This window comes from Chiroxiphia lanceolata, chromosome 31 (genome assembly GCF_009829145.1).
Source record: "Chiroxiphia lanceolata isolate bChiLan1 chromosome 31, bChiLan1.pri, whole genome shotgun sequence".
Classification (NCBI taxonomy): Eukaryota; Metazoa; Chordata; class Aves; order Passeriformes; family Pipridae; genus Chiroxiphia; species Chiroxiphia lanceolata.
This window is the reverse complement of record NC_045667.1, coordinates 420202-436169: the sequence shown is the minus strand read 5'-3', so window position 1 is coordinate 436169 and position 15968 is coordinate 420202. Positions and strand designations below refer to the sequence as shown.

At 63.6% G+C, this 15968-nt stretch overlaps 1 protein-coding gene across 5 annotated transcripts in view; it reads right to left on the bottom strand.

Moving 5' to 3' along the window:
* Positions 1-15929, bottom strand: part of HUWE1 (HECT, UBA and WWE domain containing E3 ubiquitin protein ligase 1) — a 51320-nt gene extending 35391 nt beyond the window's left edge. Inside the window, exons 1-30 of one of the 5 annotated variants that reach the window (XM_032713711.1) lie at positions 15856-15929; positions 14578-14636; positions 13866-13942; positions 12852-12950; positions 11317-11523; positions 10824-10976; positions 10613-10675; positions 9884-9961; positions 9745-9792; positions 8986-9054; positions 8789-8888; positions 8610-8710; positions 7767-7917; positions 7570-7697; positions 7348-7488; positions 6902-7013; positions 6719-6814; positions 6530-6631; positions 6358-6438; positions 6136-6242; positions 5109-5286; positions 4553-4644; positions 4265-4476; positions 3873-3930; positions 3060-3236; positions 2690-2935; positions 2028-2161; positions 1581-1678; positions 934-1140; positions 211-427 (exon numbers count right to left, since the gene is read on the bottom strand). In XM_032713711.1, the coding sequence (XP_032569602.1) occupies positions 211-427; positions 934-1140; positions 1581-1678; positions 2028-2161; positions 2690-2935; positions 3060-3236; positions 3873-3930; positions 4265-4476; positions 4553-4644; positions 5109-5286; positions 6136-6242; positions 6358-6438; positions 6530-6631; positions 6719-6814; positions 6902-7013; positions 7348-7488; positions 7570-7697; positions 7767-7917; positions 8610-8710; positions 8789-8888; positions 8986-9054; positions 9745-9792; positions 9884-9961; positions 10613-10675; positions 10824-10976; positions 11317-11523; positions 12852-12950; positions 13866-13910 (3500 nt within the window). In that variant the 5' untranslated portion in view covers positions 13911-13942; positions 14578-14636; positions 15856-15929. Of the gene's footprint in view, positions 1-210; positions 428-933; positions 1141-1580; positions 1679-2027; positions 2162-2689; positions 2936-3059; positions 3237-3872; positions 3931-4264; positions 4477-4552; positions 4645-5108; positions 5287-6135; positions 6243-6357; positions 6439-6529; positions 6632-6718; positions 6815-6901; positions 7014-7347; positions 7489-7569; positions 7698-7766; positions 7918-8280; positions 8286-8609; positions 8711-8788; positions 8889-8985; positions 9055-9744; positions 9793-9883; positions 9962-10612; positions 10676-10823; positions 10977-11316; positions 11524-12851; positions 12951-13865; positions 13943-14577; positions 14637-15469; positions 15534-15580; positions 15639-15855 lie in introns of those variants that run through there. The other 4 variants (XM_032713714.1, XM_032713712.1, XM_032713713.1 and 1 more) reach the window with 4 other exon arrangements.
* Positions 15930-15968: the final 39 nt, after the last annotated feature.

Here is a 15968-nt window from a genome sequence, read left to right as displayed (position 1 = left end):
CAATTAAACTCCACCCTTCCCACCAGCTCCACCCCAATCCAGCCCCACCCCTTCATCCCACCCCTTCTCAGCTCTGCCCCTTTCCCCTTCCCCAAATATAACCCCCACAGAGAGACCCCCCAAAACCCCTCCTGCTTCCCCCCGAGATCCCCTCCAAACCCCTCCTTCCCCAGCCCCTCCGCTGCCCCGTCCCCCAGCCAGGGGTCTCACCTGAAGCGGGGGGTGGGGGTGTAGGGGGGGGGCTGCCAGCTGAGCCCCTTGGTGAGCAGGCGGGTGAGGGCCGAGGCCGTGGCCCGGGCGGCCGCGGTGGGCGCGGGGGCGGCGGCGGCCGCGTGGTGACTGCGGCGCTGCCGCACCGGGGACCCCACGCAGAGCTTCACCAGGAGCCCAAAGAGCTCGGCCAGAGCCCGGCCCAGCCGGGACGAGGCTGTGGGGAGGGGGGGACACAGTGAGAGACCCCCAGGACGGGGGCAGAGACCCCTGGGATGGGGACGGGGACAGGGTGAGACCCCCAGGATGGGGACAGGGACAGGGTGAGACCCCCAGGATGGGGGGACAGGGAACAGCCCAAAGAGCTCGGCCAGAATGTGGCCCAGCCAGGACGAGGCTGTATGGAGGGGGGGACACAGTGAGAGACCCCCAGGACACAGGGGACAGGAACAGGGAAGAGCCCAGAGAGCTCACCCAGAGCCCGGCCTAGCCAGGATGAGGCTGTAGGGACAGGGGGGACAAAGTGAGAGACCCCCGGGATGGTGACAGGGTGAGACCCCTGGGATGGGGGCACAGAGAGATCCCTGGGATGGGAGGAAAGGGCTGAGAGACCCCCCGGGACAAGAGACCTCCAGGGTGGGGTCTCCAGGATGGCCCCTCCAGGTCATTTTTGTCCCCCCCATTCCATTTTTGCCCCCCCGGCCCGTTCTTGCCCCCCCTCACCGGAGAGCAGGGGTTTGATCTGTTTGATGCGGGCGGCCATGGCCGGGGTGATCTTGGCCTTGGCCTTGGGGTCGGTGGCACTCGGCTCATCCGTCTCCATCGGGGCCAGGGCCTCCCCCTCCAGCCCCATCCCCTCCAGCAGCCCCTGGGCCGGGGGGGGGTCACTGCTCGCCCCCCCTGCGGGGCTCGGACCCTCCGCTTCACCCTCTTGGGGGGGAAAAGGGAGGGTGAGACCCCCAGAAACCCCCTAAGAACAACCTCCCCCCCAAACACCCCCTTCCCCTGGAGACCCCCCCAAACCCTCCCATCCCCCAAATGTGCACCCCTCCCACAGACCCCCCCAAAAAACCCTCCTCCCTCCCCAAAAGAGACCCCAACTCCCCCTTTCCCCTCTAAAGACCCCCCTCCCCTTAAACCCCCCAAAGTCCCTCCTTCCCATAGTGACCCCCCCAAAGATCCCCTAAGTCCCCTTTACCCTAAAGGCCTCCCCTAACCCCCCTGAGACCCTCGTTTTTTCATTAAAAACCCCTCCCAAGCCCCCCTCCCCCTACTGACCTCCCCTTTTCCCCCCAGTCCCTTTTCCATTGGAGCCCTTTCTCTTCACCAACCCCCCTCCTGCAGCCCCCCCAGAGCCCCCCCGGTCCCACCTGTCCTCCGGCCGCCCTGGGGGGGGCTCGGCGCCTTCTCCTCCTTGGGCACCAATTTCTGCATGTCGGCCTGGCCGAACTCACACCCCGGGGGGAGGCTGGGAGGGACACACGGGGGGAGGCTCATGGGGCTGGGGGGGCTCCTTGGGACCCCTCAGAGCCCCTCAAATCCCCCCTGAGCCCCTCAGAACCCCCTCAGCCCCTTGGAGCCTCCCCCAGCCCCTCAGACCCCCTGACAGTGCAGAGCTGAGGGGACACCCCTGTCACAGTTATTGGGGTGTGGAGGCAGCACCTCAGTGCTGAGACCCCCCCAGACCTGCAGGGTCCTCCTTGTCCCCCCAGGACCCCCCCGAGCCCCCTGTCCCTGTTTGGGGTGCCCAGGGACAGCAGGATGGTGCTCTCCCTGTGCCCCCCAGCTCCCCTGGGTGCCCCCCAGGCCCCCCATACCTGTTGGGGGTGCAGAGGGACAGCAGCACGGTGCTCTCCCACACCAGGGAACAGTAGAGCTGGCTCAGCTTCCCCAGCACACTCAGTCCCAGCTGGGACCCCCATTGGTTCACAGAGATGGCCCTGATCTCGCTCTGGGGGGGAACAAAGAGCCCCCAAAATAACCCCTGAGCCCCCAAAATCTGTTTTGGACACACCAAATTCCTCCTCACCCAACAAGGACACGCCTCAGCCACTCCAAAATCCTCCCTGACCCACCGAAATGCCCCTTGCTGCCCCCAAAATTCTCCTCAACCCCTCCAAAATCCTCCTCACCTCGACTAATACTCTCTTCAACCACCCCAGAATCCTCCTTGACCCCCCAAACCCTTCCCCAATCCCCCCCAAATTAGGTTCAACCCTCCCAAAGTTACCTGCCCCGTCCCACAGGTGTGCATGAACGTCATGACGAAGGTACAAACCCCTCCCAAACCAGGGTCAAACTTTCCCAGACCCCCTCCCCAGCCCCTAAGGCCCCCCAAACTGGGGTTCAACACCCCCAAAGTTACCTGCCCCGCCCCACAGGCGTGCACAAACATTATGACAAAGGTATAAACCCCTCCAAAACCTCCTCAAATCAGGTTTAACCCCCCCAAATCGGGGTTTAACCCCCCCCGAGTTACCTGCCCCACCCTGCAGGTGTGCACGAACATCATGATGAAGGCGTGGGCGGCGGTCAGGGCGTGCAGCAGGGGGGTGGCCTGGGCCGACAGCGTCGCGTCGGGCACGGCCCCGGCGCCCGCCAGCTCCCGCAGCAGCACCGACCCCCCCGGTGCCTCGATGGGCCGGTGCAGCGGCTCCAGCGCCGACAGCACCGACTCCAGCTGCACCAGCCCCTCCTGCAGCACCTTGGGCTCGTGGGACAGGGTCTGGGGGGGCAAAGGGGGGTCACAGGGTGGACTTGCAGACCCCAGGATGGATTGAAGCCCCCCCAGCCCTCACCAGGATGGATTTGCAGACCCCAGGATGGACTGAAGCCCCCCCAGCCCTCACCAGGATGGATTTGCAGACCCCTGCCACGGCCTGGCAGGCGGCAGAGGTGGGGAAGTCGACGGGCAGGTTGGGCAGCCCCAGGATGGTGACGAGGGGCCGTAGCCCCCGCTGTGCCACGAACTCCTGGCAGTGATCGTCCGTCGTGTTGTTGCTCAGGATCGACTCCACGAACTTCATCTGGGGGGGGTGGGGGGTCAGAGGGGGGTCAGGGAGCCCCGAAACCCCCACCCCAGGGGGCTCAGAGGGGTGTTTGGGGGACAGGGCAGCCCCAATTCCCCCTCAGGGAGCTCCAAAATCCCAGCCCAGGGAGTTTAGGGGGGCTCAGGGAAGAGGGTGGCCTCAATTCCTAAGAGAAGGGTTCAGGGGGAGACCCAAAATCCCATCTTAAGGGGGGTTTAGGGCACAAGACAGCTCCAAAATCGCCCCCCAGGGGGCTTCAGGGGGGCTCAGGGGGCAGGAGAGCACCAACTGTCCCCAGGAGGCTCAGGGAGAGCCTCAATTCCCCCGGGGGGGTTCAGTGCATGAGAGGAAGCCCCAGTTCTCTGCCAAGGGGGTTCAGGGGCTCGGGAAGCCCCAGTGCCCCCACAGGGTTGCTCAGGGCAGTTTGGGGGGCAGGGGGAGCCCCAATTCCCCCTCAAAGGAATTCAGAGGGGGCTGAGGAGACAGAGAACACTCCAAAATCCACCCCCAGGGGGCTCAGAGGAAAAGAGACCCCCCATTCCCCACCCTGAGGGGATTAAGGAGGGGATTCAGGGTGCAGAGGGACCCCCAGTCCCTCCCCTCCCGGGATGGTTGTGCCCCCCAGCTCCTCACCACATTCAGGATGTAATCCATGAGCGGGATCGGGATCCGCTCCTCTGTGCCCACCACCCTGCAACGACATGGGAGTGAACAGAGGGTGAGACACCCCCCACACACCCCAAAACACCCCCAGGACCACCCCAAAAATCTCCCCCGGAGCACCCTGCTCACATCTGGGTGAGCTCAGCTCTCCCCACCAAAAGTCCCCTGTGAGACCTGCGCTCCCATCTCAGTGGGCTTGGACCCCCCAGGGACCCTCCACTCACATCTGGGTGGGCTCAGACCCCCCAGAGCCCCTCAGGAACCCCCCACTCACGTCTGGGTGGGCTCAGACCCCTGGGACTCCCCACTCGTGTCTGGGTGGGCTCAGCCCCCCCAAAGCCCCTCAGGGACCCCTCACTCACGTCTGGGTGGGCTCAGCCTCGCTCTGCTGGGCGGCCCCAAAGCTCTGCATGGCCTGAACCTCCTCCTCCTCCTCGTCCTCGCTCGAGGCCTCCTCGGCAGCGTGGGGGGAGCGTGGGGGGGGCGTGGCCCCCGCCCCCTCCCCCTTCTGCATCGACGGCTTCTGGCAGATGTACTTGGGGTCCCGGCCCAGGCTGCAGATCTCCTCCAGCAGCTGGGGAGGGGGGGCTTCAGTGAGGGGGGGCCCTGGGGCGTCCCCAGAGACCCCCCCGGTGTCCCCCTGGTGTCACCTTGATGATGGCGGTGGTGGCGTCGGTTTTGAGGGTGGGCTGGTGCCGCATCAGCTCGTCCACGGCGCTGCCCAGGTTGGAGGCTGTGTCACCTGGGGGGGCACAGGGGGGTTGGGGGGGCCCAAGAAATGGGGTGGTCCTCAAAAAACAGAGAGATTCCCAAGAAATAGGGGCGTTCCCAAATACAGGGGTGTTTGTCCCAAAACACTGCAGGTCAGGGCAAGGAGGCCACAAAAAAATCAACCACCCCAACCCCCCAGATGCCCCCCATCTGGGGTCTTACCAAGGCAACTGAAGCTGTGACTGCCAGTGTATGTGTTCCCCCCCAAACCCCTCATTTGGGGTCTTCCAGCCCCATTTGGGGTCTCACCCAGGGGGTCAGAGCTGTGCCTGTGTGTCCCCCTCCCCAATCCCCCCAGTTTGGGGTGTCACTCAGGGGGTCAGAGCTGTGCCTGTCTGTCCCCCTCTCCAATCCCCCCCGGTTTGGGGTCTCACCCAGGGGGTCAGAGCTGTGCCTGTCTGTCCCCCTCCCCAGTCCCCCCGTTTGGGGTCTCACCCAGGGGGTCGGAGCTGCGCCGTCTCCTCATGGCGGGCAGGTAGTCGGGTGACAGCAGCACCTTGAAGAGGCGCTCGAAGGGCTGGCACTGCACGAAGCTCTGCAGCCCCCGCGCGTTCAGGCACAGGGCGGAGAACACGTTGGGGAGGGACCCCAGGACCTCACGGGTGGCTGGGACCTGAGGGGACAGGTGAGAGATGGCACAAGTGAGGGACAGGACAGGTGTGAGGGACAGGCACACGTTGGGGAGGGATCCCAACACCTCAGGGGTGGCTGGGACCTGCACAGGTGAGACACAGGTCACTGACAGGTAAGGGACAGGACAGGTGTGAGGCACAGGTGAGAAACGGGGAAGGGACACATGACAGAAGTGAGGGACAGTGTGAAGTTCAGGGCACTGAACACGCTGGGTAGCGAGCCCAGGACCTCCCGCTTCGCTGGAACCTGGACAGGGGAAGGACAGGTGAGAGGCACACCTGGGGCAGGTGTGGGGCTGGGGTGGGGGCAGGACAGATGGGGGGCAGCCCTGGGGGGCAGGGGCAGGGCTGGGCACACCTGGGGTAAGGGATGCCACGGGCAGGTGGGCAGGTACAGGGCAGGTGAGGACACAGGTGAAGGAGCAGCTGCAGGACAAGTGACAGACACGTGCTGGGACAAGTGAGCGCAGAGATGGGAGGACAAGGGAGGCAACAAACGAAAAGACAAGTAAAAGAAAAGGAGAGCACGTCAAGTCCTTGAGGGAACAGCTCAAAGAACAGGTGAGGGAACAGGTGTCACTTGTGTCCTTCGTGAGCAGGGCGTGCTGCAGGATGTTGGTGAGGGAATGGGCACAAGGACAGGTGAGCAGATGGGTGAAGGGTACAGGTGAGGTGACACGTGAAGGGACAGTGTCACTCACGTCCTTGATGAGCAGGGCGTGCAGCATGACGTCAGTTAGGGGACAGGTGAGAGAATGGGCACAAGGACAGGTGAGGAGGCAGGTGAAGGGTACAGGTGAGGTGACATGTGAAGGGACAGTGTCACTCACGTCCTTGATGAGCAGGGCGTGCAGCATGACGTCAGTCAGGCCGTTGTCCTGCAGCGACGAGAGCAGGGAGGGCTCCTGGAACACGAACACCGTCACCACCTCGGTCGCTGCGGCGGGAGGAGACACAGGGGGGCACTGAGGGGGGGTGGGAGGGCCTGGGGGGGCCGGGGGGGAGCCCCCAACCCCTGCCCACCCCCCCTGGGGGCCCGGGGTGCCGCTCACCCAGCAGGAACAGCGAGGGGCCGTAGTACTCGGCGTTGCTGATGATGTGCTTGAGCGACGTGGGCAGCGACCCATCCATCACTGAGGGGGCACCCAAAACAGGGGGTCAGGGGGGGTTGTGACACCCCCCCCGCCGCCCCCAAGGCTCTGGGGGGTCTCAGGGACCACCCACCGTGGCGGATGCCGTCGGAGAAGGCAGGGTCCTGGATGGCTTTCTTGAGGAAGTTGAGCATGGATTTGAGCAGGGCGGCGCGCTGGGGGATGCACTGCACTCCTGGGGGGCACAGAGCGGGGTGAGACCCCCACGGTGCCCCCACGGCCCCCCCCCCCACATCCCCCCAGCCCCCCGGGGATCACCTACCGCCGCGGGGGGAGGGGGTGGCACTGCTGGGGCCGGAGCTGGTGCTGGGCACGGCCGGGGGGGCCGAGGGGCTGCTCTCCATGGCCACGTCGGTCACTGCGGGGGCACAGGGACAATGGGGGGTCTGGGGGGACACGGGGGGGTCCCAGGGGACACCGGGGGGGGGACAGACCCCCTGCTCACCCTCCATGTCCGTCTCCATGTCCTCGCCCTCGGGGGCTGCCGTGGTCGGGGGTCTCTGCACCTTTGGCTTGATGACAAAGGGACACTCCCGGCGGCACAGATCGACCTCGTGCTGGGGGGGGACACTCAGGGGTCCAGAACACCCCCAAAAACACCCGGGGGGACCCCCAAAATAACCCCAGGGAAATGCAAAACGACCCAGGCAAACCCACCCCACAAAGATCCTGGGGGGGGACCCAAAATCACCAGAGCTGCTCAGAAAGACCCAAGTGAGACCCCAGAACAACCCCAGGAAACCCCAGAACCACTTCAGGGGTCCCCAAAGCTGGGCCAGCGTGACTCCAACCCCTCCCGGGTGTCCCCAAAGTCGGGGTAGGGTGACCCCAACCCCTCCCCAAGGGACTCCAGAACCCCCCCGAGCCGTGCTGGGGGTCCCCAGGCCCCACCTCGAGGCGGTAGATGAAGATGGAGAGGCCACTGTGGGCCTGGAACGCCGCCATGTCCAGGTTGGTGATGAGATCCACCACCCGCACCGCCCGCGTCACAAATGTGATCTGGTCCTGCTCGTCCCCCAGGAACTTAATCACCTTTGAGAGGGGAGGGACAAAAACAGCCTCAGGGGGGTCCTTAAACGGGGTCAAACCCCCCCAGAAGGGAGCAGAGCCCACCTTGAGCAGCGCCTCCATCATCCCACACGACACCAGCGCCTCCCCGCCCGCGTCGTAACTGGCCAGGTGGTAGAGGAAGGAGAACAGGGCCGTGGCGAACTGGTGGGGGTAGGGCTCCATGGAGGGGTCTGGGGGGCACAGGGGGGGTGTCAGGGCGGGTCAGCCCCCCTCAGGCCCCCCAAAGCCCCCAGACCCACCGATCATGGCCTGGATGCAGTTGCGGACCAGCACGGGCAGGAAGCCGTGGTAGGAGGCGGTGCCGGTGCAGTCGATGATGCTGCTCAGCTTGGGGGTCCTCTCCAGGTGCACGATGGACGTGAGGGTCCGCAGGGACGCCGCCTTGATGTCCTGGGGGGGGACAGGAGGCTCAGGGGGGCGGCTGGGGGGGTCTGGGGCAGGTCTGGGGAGTCCCAGAGAACATTTGGGAAATCCTCTCCAGGTGCACTATGAACATGAAGCTCTGCAGCGACGCTGCCCTGGTGTCCCAGTAAAGGGAATAAAGGAATCAAAGGGGCCTTTGGGGGGGTCCCAGAGAGGGTTTGGGGGTCCTGGCAGGAAAAAAAGGGGTCAAGGGAGTGTTTGCAGGAGTTTTGGGGGTCCTGAAGAAGATTTGAGAAGTCCCAAGTATGTTTTCAGGGTGTCTGACCATGAGCTATTTGTCTGGGATCTGCAGGGTGTGTTGGGGGCGTTGGGGGTCCCAGGGGGTCTCACCATGAGCTGTTTGTCCAGGATGTGCAGGGGGGGGGTTGGGGGGTCTCACCATGAGCTGTTTGTCTAGGATCTGCAGGGGGGGGTTGGGGGGTGTTTGGGGGTCTCACCATGAGCTGTTTGTCCAGGATCTGCAGGGTGTGTGTGGGGGGGGGTTGGGGGTGTTTGGGGGTCCCAGGGGAGTCTCAGGGGGTCTCACCATGAGCTGTTTGTCCGGGATCTGCAGGGTGTGTTGGGGGGGTCAGGGGTGTTTGGGGGTCCCAGGGGGTCTCACCATGAGCTGTTTGTCCAGGATGTGCAGGGGGGGCTTGGGGGGTGTTTGGGGCTCTCACCATGAGCTGTTTGTCCGGGATCTGCAGCACATCCACCAGTTCCTCGATGAGCCCGTTGTACAGGATGCTGTTGGCTGATTCCTGCAGGGCGTTGGAATACACTGGGGGGGGAGAGGGGGGGTCACAACCAGCCCCCCCAGGAGCCCCCCCACCCCCAGCAGCCCCCCAAAGAAGCCCACCCAGGATGGAGATGGCGTGGAGCCGGGCCTGCACCGCCTGCAGCCGCTTCCTGTGCGTGGAGAAGCCGTGGGCCAGGCGGATGTGGGTGAACAGCAGCATCTGGGGGGTACAAGGTCAGGGGGGGCCGAGGGGGGCCGGGGGAGACCCCCCAGCCCTGGGTGACCCCGAGACCCCCTCGATCCCCCCGGGTTCACACCTGTTTGTCCTTGGGGATGTTGTACATCTTGGTGAGCGACTCCATGATCTCCGAGGGGCTCTCGGAAATCTGGGGAGGGGGGAGAGAAAATTGGGGAGAGGGCGAAAATGGGGGTGAAAAGGGAAAAAATGGGGTTGAGAAAACAAAAAATGGGAGTGAAGAGAAGAAAAGAAATCGGGGAAAAAGACAAAAAGGGAGGAAGGAGAAAAAAAGGAAACAAAAAAAAGCAAGAAATACAAACAAAAAAGGGTAAAAAGGAAAAAAATTAAGGAAAAAAAAAGGAACCGAAAGAAGGAAATAGACACAAAAAGGGAAAAAAAAGGGTAAAAAAAAATAAGGGCGAAGATGGAAAAATTGGAGAAACAAAAAATTAAGAGAAAAAAATAAAAACGGGGACAAAAACAAAAAAACAAAGATATGAAAGCAAAACCAAGAAATAAACACAAAAAAGTTGAAAAATTAAAAAAGAGTGAGGAGGAAACAGGAATAAAAAATTATCTCAGAGACAAAAAGCAGCAAAAAATGAAAAAATTATGGTGAAAAAAGAAAAACGTGCACAGAACATGAAAAATCAGGGCAAAGAACAAAATCAGGGTGAAGAGAGAAAAGTACAGTCAAGACAGTAAAAACACAGGAAAAAAACAAATTGGGGTGAAAAAAGCAAAAAGAGAGAGCAGATGAACAAAAAATGGAGGCAGGATTGGGGGACCTCAATCAAAGCCCAGCCCCCTCCCCAAATCGAGGCCCCCCCGGACTCACCTTGTCCAGCTGCTCGATGTGGATGTAGTGCAGGGTGGTGCTGGTGGCCTGGGGGGGGTCAGGGGGGTCAGGGGGGGCCCCAGTGCTTTGGGGATCCCCCATTGCCCCCAAATGTCCCCCCAACGTCCCCCTCACTCACCCTCTTGTCCACCTTGACCTCGACCCCCGGCTCGGCGTAGAACTCGAAGTGCAGGGTGGTGGCACTGGGGGGATATTTCTAGGGGGGCACAGCAGGTCGGGGGGTCAGGGGGGGCCCCTCCCCTGGGGGGACGTGGATGGGGGTCACAGGGCCAGGTTGGGGACACTGGGACATGGGGGGATAGGAGACTGGGGGACCCCCAGAGTGTGACAGGGGTGGCAAAGTGGGGTTGGGGACCCTGGGATGGGACAGTAGGGCCCAGGTGAGTTTTGGGGTCCCGGGATGTCACAGGAGGCCCAGGTGAGTTTTGGGGTCCCAGGATGTCACAGGAGGCCCAGGTGAGTTTTGGACTCCCAGGATGTCACAAGAAAGCCCAGGTGAGTTTTGGGGTCCCAGGATGTCACAGTAAGGCCCAGGTGAGTTTTGGGGTCCCAGGATGTCACAGTAGGGCCCAGGTGAGTTTTGGGGTCCCAGGATGTCACAGTAGGGCCCAGGTGAGTTTTGGGGTCCCAGGATGTCACAGGAAAGCCCAGGTGAGTTTTGGAGTCCCAGGATGTCACAGGAAGGCTCAGATGAGTTTTGGGGTCATGGGATGTCACAGTAGGGCCCAGGTGAGTTTTGGGGTCCCGGGATGTCACAGTAGGGCCCAGGTGAGTTTTGGGGTCCCGGGATGTCACAGTAGGGCCCAGGTGAGTTTTGGGGTCCCCAGGTGATTCTGGGGTCACTCACCATCATGTGCAGGTCCCGGCAGCACTCGGCCAACCCGAACCCGTTCTCCTTCCCGCCCCAACTCTGCAGGGAAATAACCCAGCTCAGCACCAGGGACCACTCAGACCCCCCCCCACCTCAGCCAGGTACTGCAGCCGGGTGAGTAGGGGCCCCCCAGGACCCCCCCAAACCCTGCAGGACCCCCCCAGACCCCTGCAGGGCCCCTGCCCACCTCAGCCAGGTGCTGCAGCCGGGCGAGCAGGGGCCCCCTGCGCTCGGAGCCCAGGCGGGTGATGTAGTTGGAGCGTTTGCTGAACACGTAGAGCAGGTTGAGCACGGCCAGGACCACGTGCATGTCCGAGGAGGCCAGAAGGGTGGTCAGGTGCTGAGGTGGGACAAGGGAGGTCAGGGGGGGCTACAGAGACCCCCAGAACACAGTGGGACACAGACGGGGGGTTACACAGCTCCCAACACCCCCAGGACCATGTGCATGTCCGAGGAGGGCAGCAGGGTGCTCAGGTGCTGGGGGGGTCAGGGACAGTCAGGGATGGGGTGGGGGGGTTACACAGACCCCCAGGACCCCCAGACTGTGCTCAGGTGCTGTGGGGGCATGTTGGGTCAGGAATAAGGACGGGGGGGTCACACAGCCCCGTTCCCCGGCTCATCAGGTCCGGGGAGGGGGTCACGCCCAGCCCCCTGTTCCAGGGTTTTTGGGGTGCCCCCACCTCGATGGAGCTGTAGAGGTGCCTGGAGAAGCTGTACTCGATGAGCAGGGCGGTGAAGTTGAGCAGGGCCAGCAGCAGGGCCTTCAGGGGCTGCCGCTCGGGCCGGTCGCAGCTCAGCATCCAGCTCATGGTGTCCACCGGCCGCCCCGCCTCGGCCAGCAGCGCGTCGAACCGGTCCAGCAGGTCCACCCAGTGGTACAGCTCGCACTGGGGGGGCACACACACACATCGGGGGGGTCACAGCACGGACTGGGGGGTTACACAGCCCCCCAGGAACCCCCACAGCCACAGGGGGACACCCCGACCCAGCCCGGCCTCGGCCAGCAGCGCATGGAACCCGCCCAGCAGGTCCAGCTCACACTGGGGGAGCATGAACACACACTGGGGGGGTGAACACAACCGGGGGGGTCACACAGCCCCCCAGGAACCCCCAGAGAACGAGGGGACACCCCAGGCTGGCCTTGGCCACAAGAGCATGGAACTGATCCAGCAGAGACACCCACTGGGATGAGAAACACATCGAGAGAACAAACACAGACCGGGGGGGGACATGGCCCCCCATGAACCCCCAAAGGTGGGACACAGTGGGACATAACAATAGATGGGGGGGGCACAGCATGGCCCCCACGACTCCCCAGCCTGGTCCCCAGCCCCCCAAGAACCCCCCCATTCCAGGGACCCCAGCCCACACTCCACCCCACGTCCCACCCCTGATTTTGGGGGCTAGGAAGGATCTGTGGTTCCCCCCCAGGTGTTTGGGGCATGGGGGTCCCCCCCAACATCTCTGTAGCTCCCCCCCAGGGCTGGGGGGCTGCACGGATATTGGGGGGGCCCCCCCAGAGTTCTGGGGCTCTGTGAGGGAAAAGGTTTGGAACTACAACAGCCCCGGGACAGGGGAAATTTGTGGGGGTGGGAATTCCTCTTTGGGGGGATGGGAACACGTTGGGGGATCCCCTGGGTGTCTTGGGGGGCCTTTTACGGAGGAATCTGTGAAACTGGGAGGCCACCCTGAGCTCCCCAAGCAAAAGAGTTCAGAGCCCCCAAGGCCCAAGGGGGAGGAAATAGGGGGACTCCTTTGGGGGCCTGGGGGGAAATTGGGGGATCCTTAATTTTGGAGACAGATAAGTAAAAAAACAGGATGTCCCTTCACCATTTAACAAAACAACTACAAAAATTTTGGGGTGACTCCCCCTACTTCAGGTCTCTAAAGAAATATCAGACCTGACCCACCCTGGGGTCTCTGTGGAATTTGGGGGGCTCAGCCAAAATCAGGCACATTCTTCATTGGGAGAACATTTTGGGGGGTCCCTCCCACTGTGGGGGTGCTGCAGGGGAAGTGTGGGGGGCTCCCTGTGCTGGGGGGAGTCTCCGGGGCCCCCTCCCCTCAACAGCAAGGAATAACTTCAAACCAAATTTGACACCACCACAAGAACTTTTGGACAATCCCTGGGGAATTCTGGGTCCCCCCAGGTTTTTGAGGCCCCCCCCCCAGGTTTTTGAGCCTCCCCCCAGGATTTCAGGGCCCCTCAGCCCACCTTGCCAATGTTCCATGTCTTGATCTGCTGCAGCTCCGTCACCAGCTGCTCGTCCGTGCAGCCCTTGAGCTTCTCGATGAGGGCCCTGCAGTCGGCGGGCTGAGGGGGGGCAGGGTCAGCAGGGACCCCCTCAAGAGAGGGGGGGCAGGGACCCCCCAACAGAGATCCCCTCACGAGAGGGGGGGCAGGGACCCCCCAACAGAGACCCTCCCACCTCAAAAAACACCTCTGTCATGTAGGAACTCCTAGCAGAGAACCCCCACTTGGGGGGGGGCAGGGACCTCACAACAGAGACCCCCCACCTCAAAAGACACTGTAGGCACACAGGGACCCTCAGCATGGACCCCCTGGGGCAGTGGGGCAGGGACCCCCGAACAAGCCCCCTATCACTGAGGGGAGTCCCCCCAAACAGGGACCCTCCCCCGATCAGGACCCCTCCGGTGTCCCTGATGCCTCCCTGGCTGTCCCCAACTGCCCCCACCCCGGGTGTCCCCAACTCCCCCAACCCTGATCATCCCCCCCAACTCCCCCAGCCCCTCCTGACTGTGGAGCCACCCTGACCCCTGATCCCTCCTCCCCCACGATGTCCCCAACTCCCCCCAGTGTCCCTGACACCACCCCAGGTGTCCCTGACCCCCCCAAGTGTCCCTAATTCCTTTCCCTGGGAATCTCCATCCCCCCCTGGGGTCCCCAACACCCCCCAGGTGTCTCCAATTCCCCCCTCCAAGGGGGAGGACTGTCCCCAACCCCCCCAGCTGTCCCCAACTCCTCTTCAGTGTCCCAAACAGCCCCCTGACTGTCACCAATTAACCCCCCGGGTGGCCCCCATCCCCAGTGACCTGAACCCCCCCCTCAAGTATCTCTAAGTGCATTCAGGTGTTGCCAACCCCCTCCCCGGGTGTCCCCAACCCCTCCCAGATGTCCCAAACCCACCCCAGATGTCCCAACCCCCCCGGGTGTCCCCAGGGCCCCCAGTGTGTCCCCAGCTCCCCCCCCAGTGTGTCCCCCCCTCACCGCCTCCGTCGGGGTTTTCTTCAGCTTCGTCCGATCCACTTTCATTTTGGGGGGGTTCCCGTTTCCTCTCGTTCCTCCTGCACCGCGGGGGGGGGGGTGTAACACCCATCGGGACCCCCCCCCGGACCGCCCCCCCCCCCCCAAATTACCCCCCAGATCACCCCCCGGGCCCCCCCCGCGGCCCCGGTGACGTCGAACAATGAATGTGCAAAACCCCGCCGGGCCCGGGGGGGGAGCCCCGGGGGGGGTCACGGGGCCCCCCCGCCCCCCTAATTAACCCACGACGGCCTGTAATTACCGCTGCTAATTAGGGGCTCCCCAGCCCCCCCCCGCCGGCCCAGCCGGTCCGGTCACGGTGACGCATCAAATTGGGGGAGGGGGGGAATTCCCGGGACCCCCCTGGGGCGTTTTGGGGTGTTCCCCCCCAAAAAAAACAGCCTGAGGGTCCCACCCCCCCTCGCCCTCCCCGAAACAAGCCCCCGGAAAGGATCCCCCTCCCCATATTTGCTGGGACCCCCCCGGTGCTTCCAACCCCCGCAAATGGTTCCAACTCCCCCCAAAGATTCTCCGGGACCCCCCCGGGTGGTTTCAGCATGCCCCCCAAGTTTAGGGACCCCCCCGGGTGCTTCCGGCACCCCCCCAAATTCTCCGGGCCCCCCCAGTGGTTCCAACCCCCCCTCCCGGTCCGGGGGGGTCCCGGGAGGGCCCTTACCGGGAATCACTCCCAGTCCATCCTCGGCCCGGTCGCTGCGGGGGGGGAACCGGGAGATGCTGAGGGGGGAAATTGGGGTGGTGAGTTTTGGGGTGTCCCTGTGAGGGGGGGCTCAGTGAGGGGGGGCTGCGATGGGGGGGGGTTCTAAGTCCGGGAAGAGGTCCCCAAAATCATTGCGGGGGGGACACGGGGGAGCCTTAACTGGGGGAAACTGGAAAGGGAAACCCTAAGATTGGAGGGGGGAGAGGGATGGGGCACCACAAAGGGGACCTTAAAATCCTGAGGACGTAAAGGGGGGAACCCTAAATCATGAAAGGGGGGACCTAAATCGCGGGGGGCCCTAAGCCATGGAGGGACCTTAAATCATGGAGAGGGATGTGTTTTAAAATCTGGCAGAACTGAAGAATCCAAAGCCCCCAAAACAGGGAATCTTTAAATCACGAGAAGACTTAGAAGTGATACCCAATAAAGGGGTCTCCAAAATGCCAGGAAACCCCTGAGGGGGGGCCCGGAATGATGGGAAAAATTCGGGGAGGGGAAAAATACCGGAGAAAAGAACCTAAATTACAGGAAACGACCCTAAAATACTGGGAGGAACCGCCAAAATACAGAGGAACCCTAAAATACGGGGACGGCCCTCAAAGATGGGGGTAGCCCTACAAAACATAAGAACCTAACATCAGACCCGACAAGGGACCTCTAAACCCCCTGAACGCCGTCGGGGGGATCCCGGCCCGAGGTGGGCCACGGGGGGGTTGCTGAGGGAGGGGAAGGAGCCCCCAAATCACGGAAAGGCCGCTGGAGGGGGGGGGGGCGGGCCCCGCATGACGGAGCCGGGTGCCATCCCCACGCCGTCCCCCGCGCCCAGTGGGCCCCGGGGCGGCTCTGGTACCTTTGTGGGGGTGGCGGTGGCGGTGGGGGGGGTCGCAACGCGAGGGGGCGCGGGGGGGTCCCGGTTAGAGCGGGGCCCGGGTCGGTCCCGCCGCCGCCGCCGCCATCTTACCCTGAGCCCCGGCCGCGGCCGCGATCCCGCGAGAGCCGCCGCAAATCCCGCGAGCGCTCCGGTAGGCGGGAGGGGGAGGGAGGGCGGGGAGGGGGAAAATCTCGCGAGAGCAACTGGGCTGAGGGGTGGGAGAAGGGAGTGATCTCGCGAGAGGTCGTGAGTGGGGAAGGGAGCCTTGCGGTGGAGTATGGGGAAGCCCCGCCCCTCACGGAGGGGCCCAAACCCACCCAGGTCCCAACGCCGGTCGCGGCCCCCCCCACAGCGCCGGCACTCACCGGGGCGCTGAAGGACGGATCCCGCGGGGGGCGGCGGCAGCACCGCGGGGCCGGTCCCGCTGAGGGAGGGGAAGGGAGGGAGGGGGGAGGGAGCGCGGCCTCAGCGGCGGGAA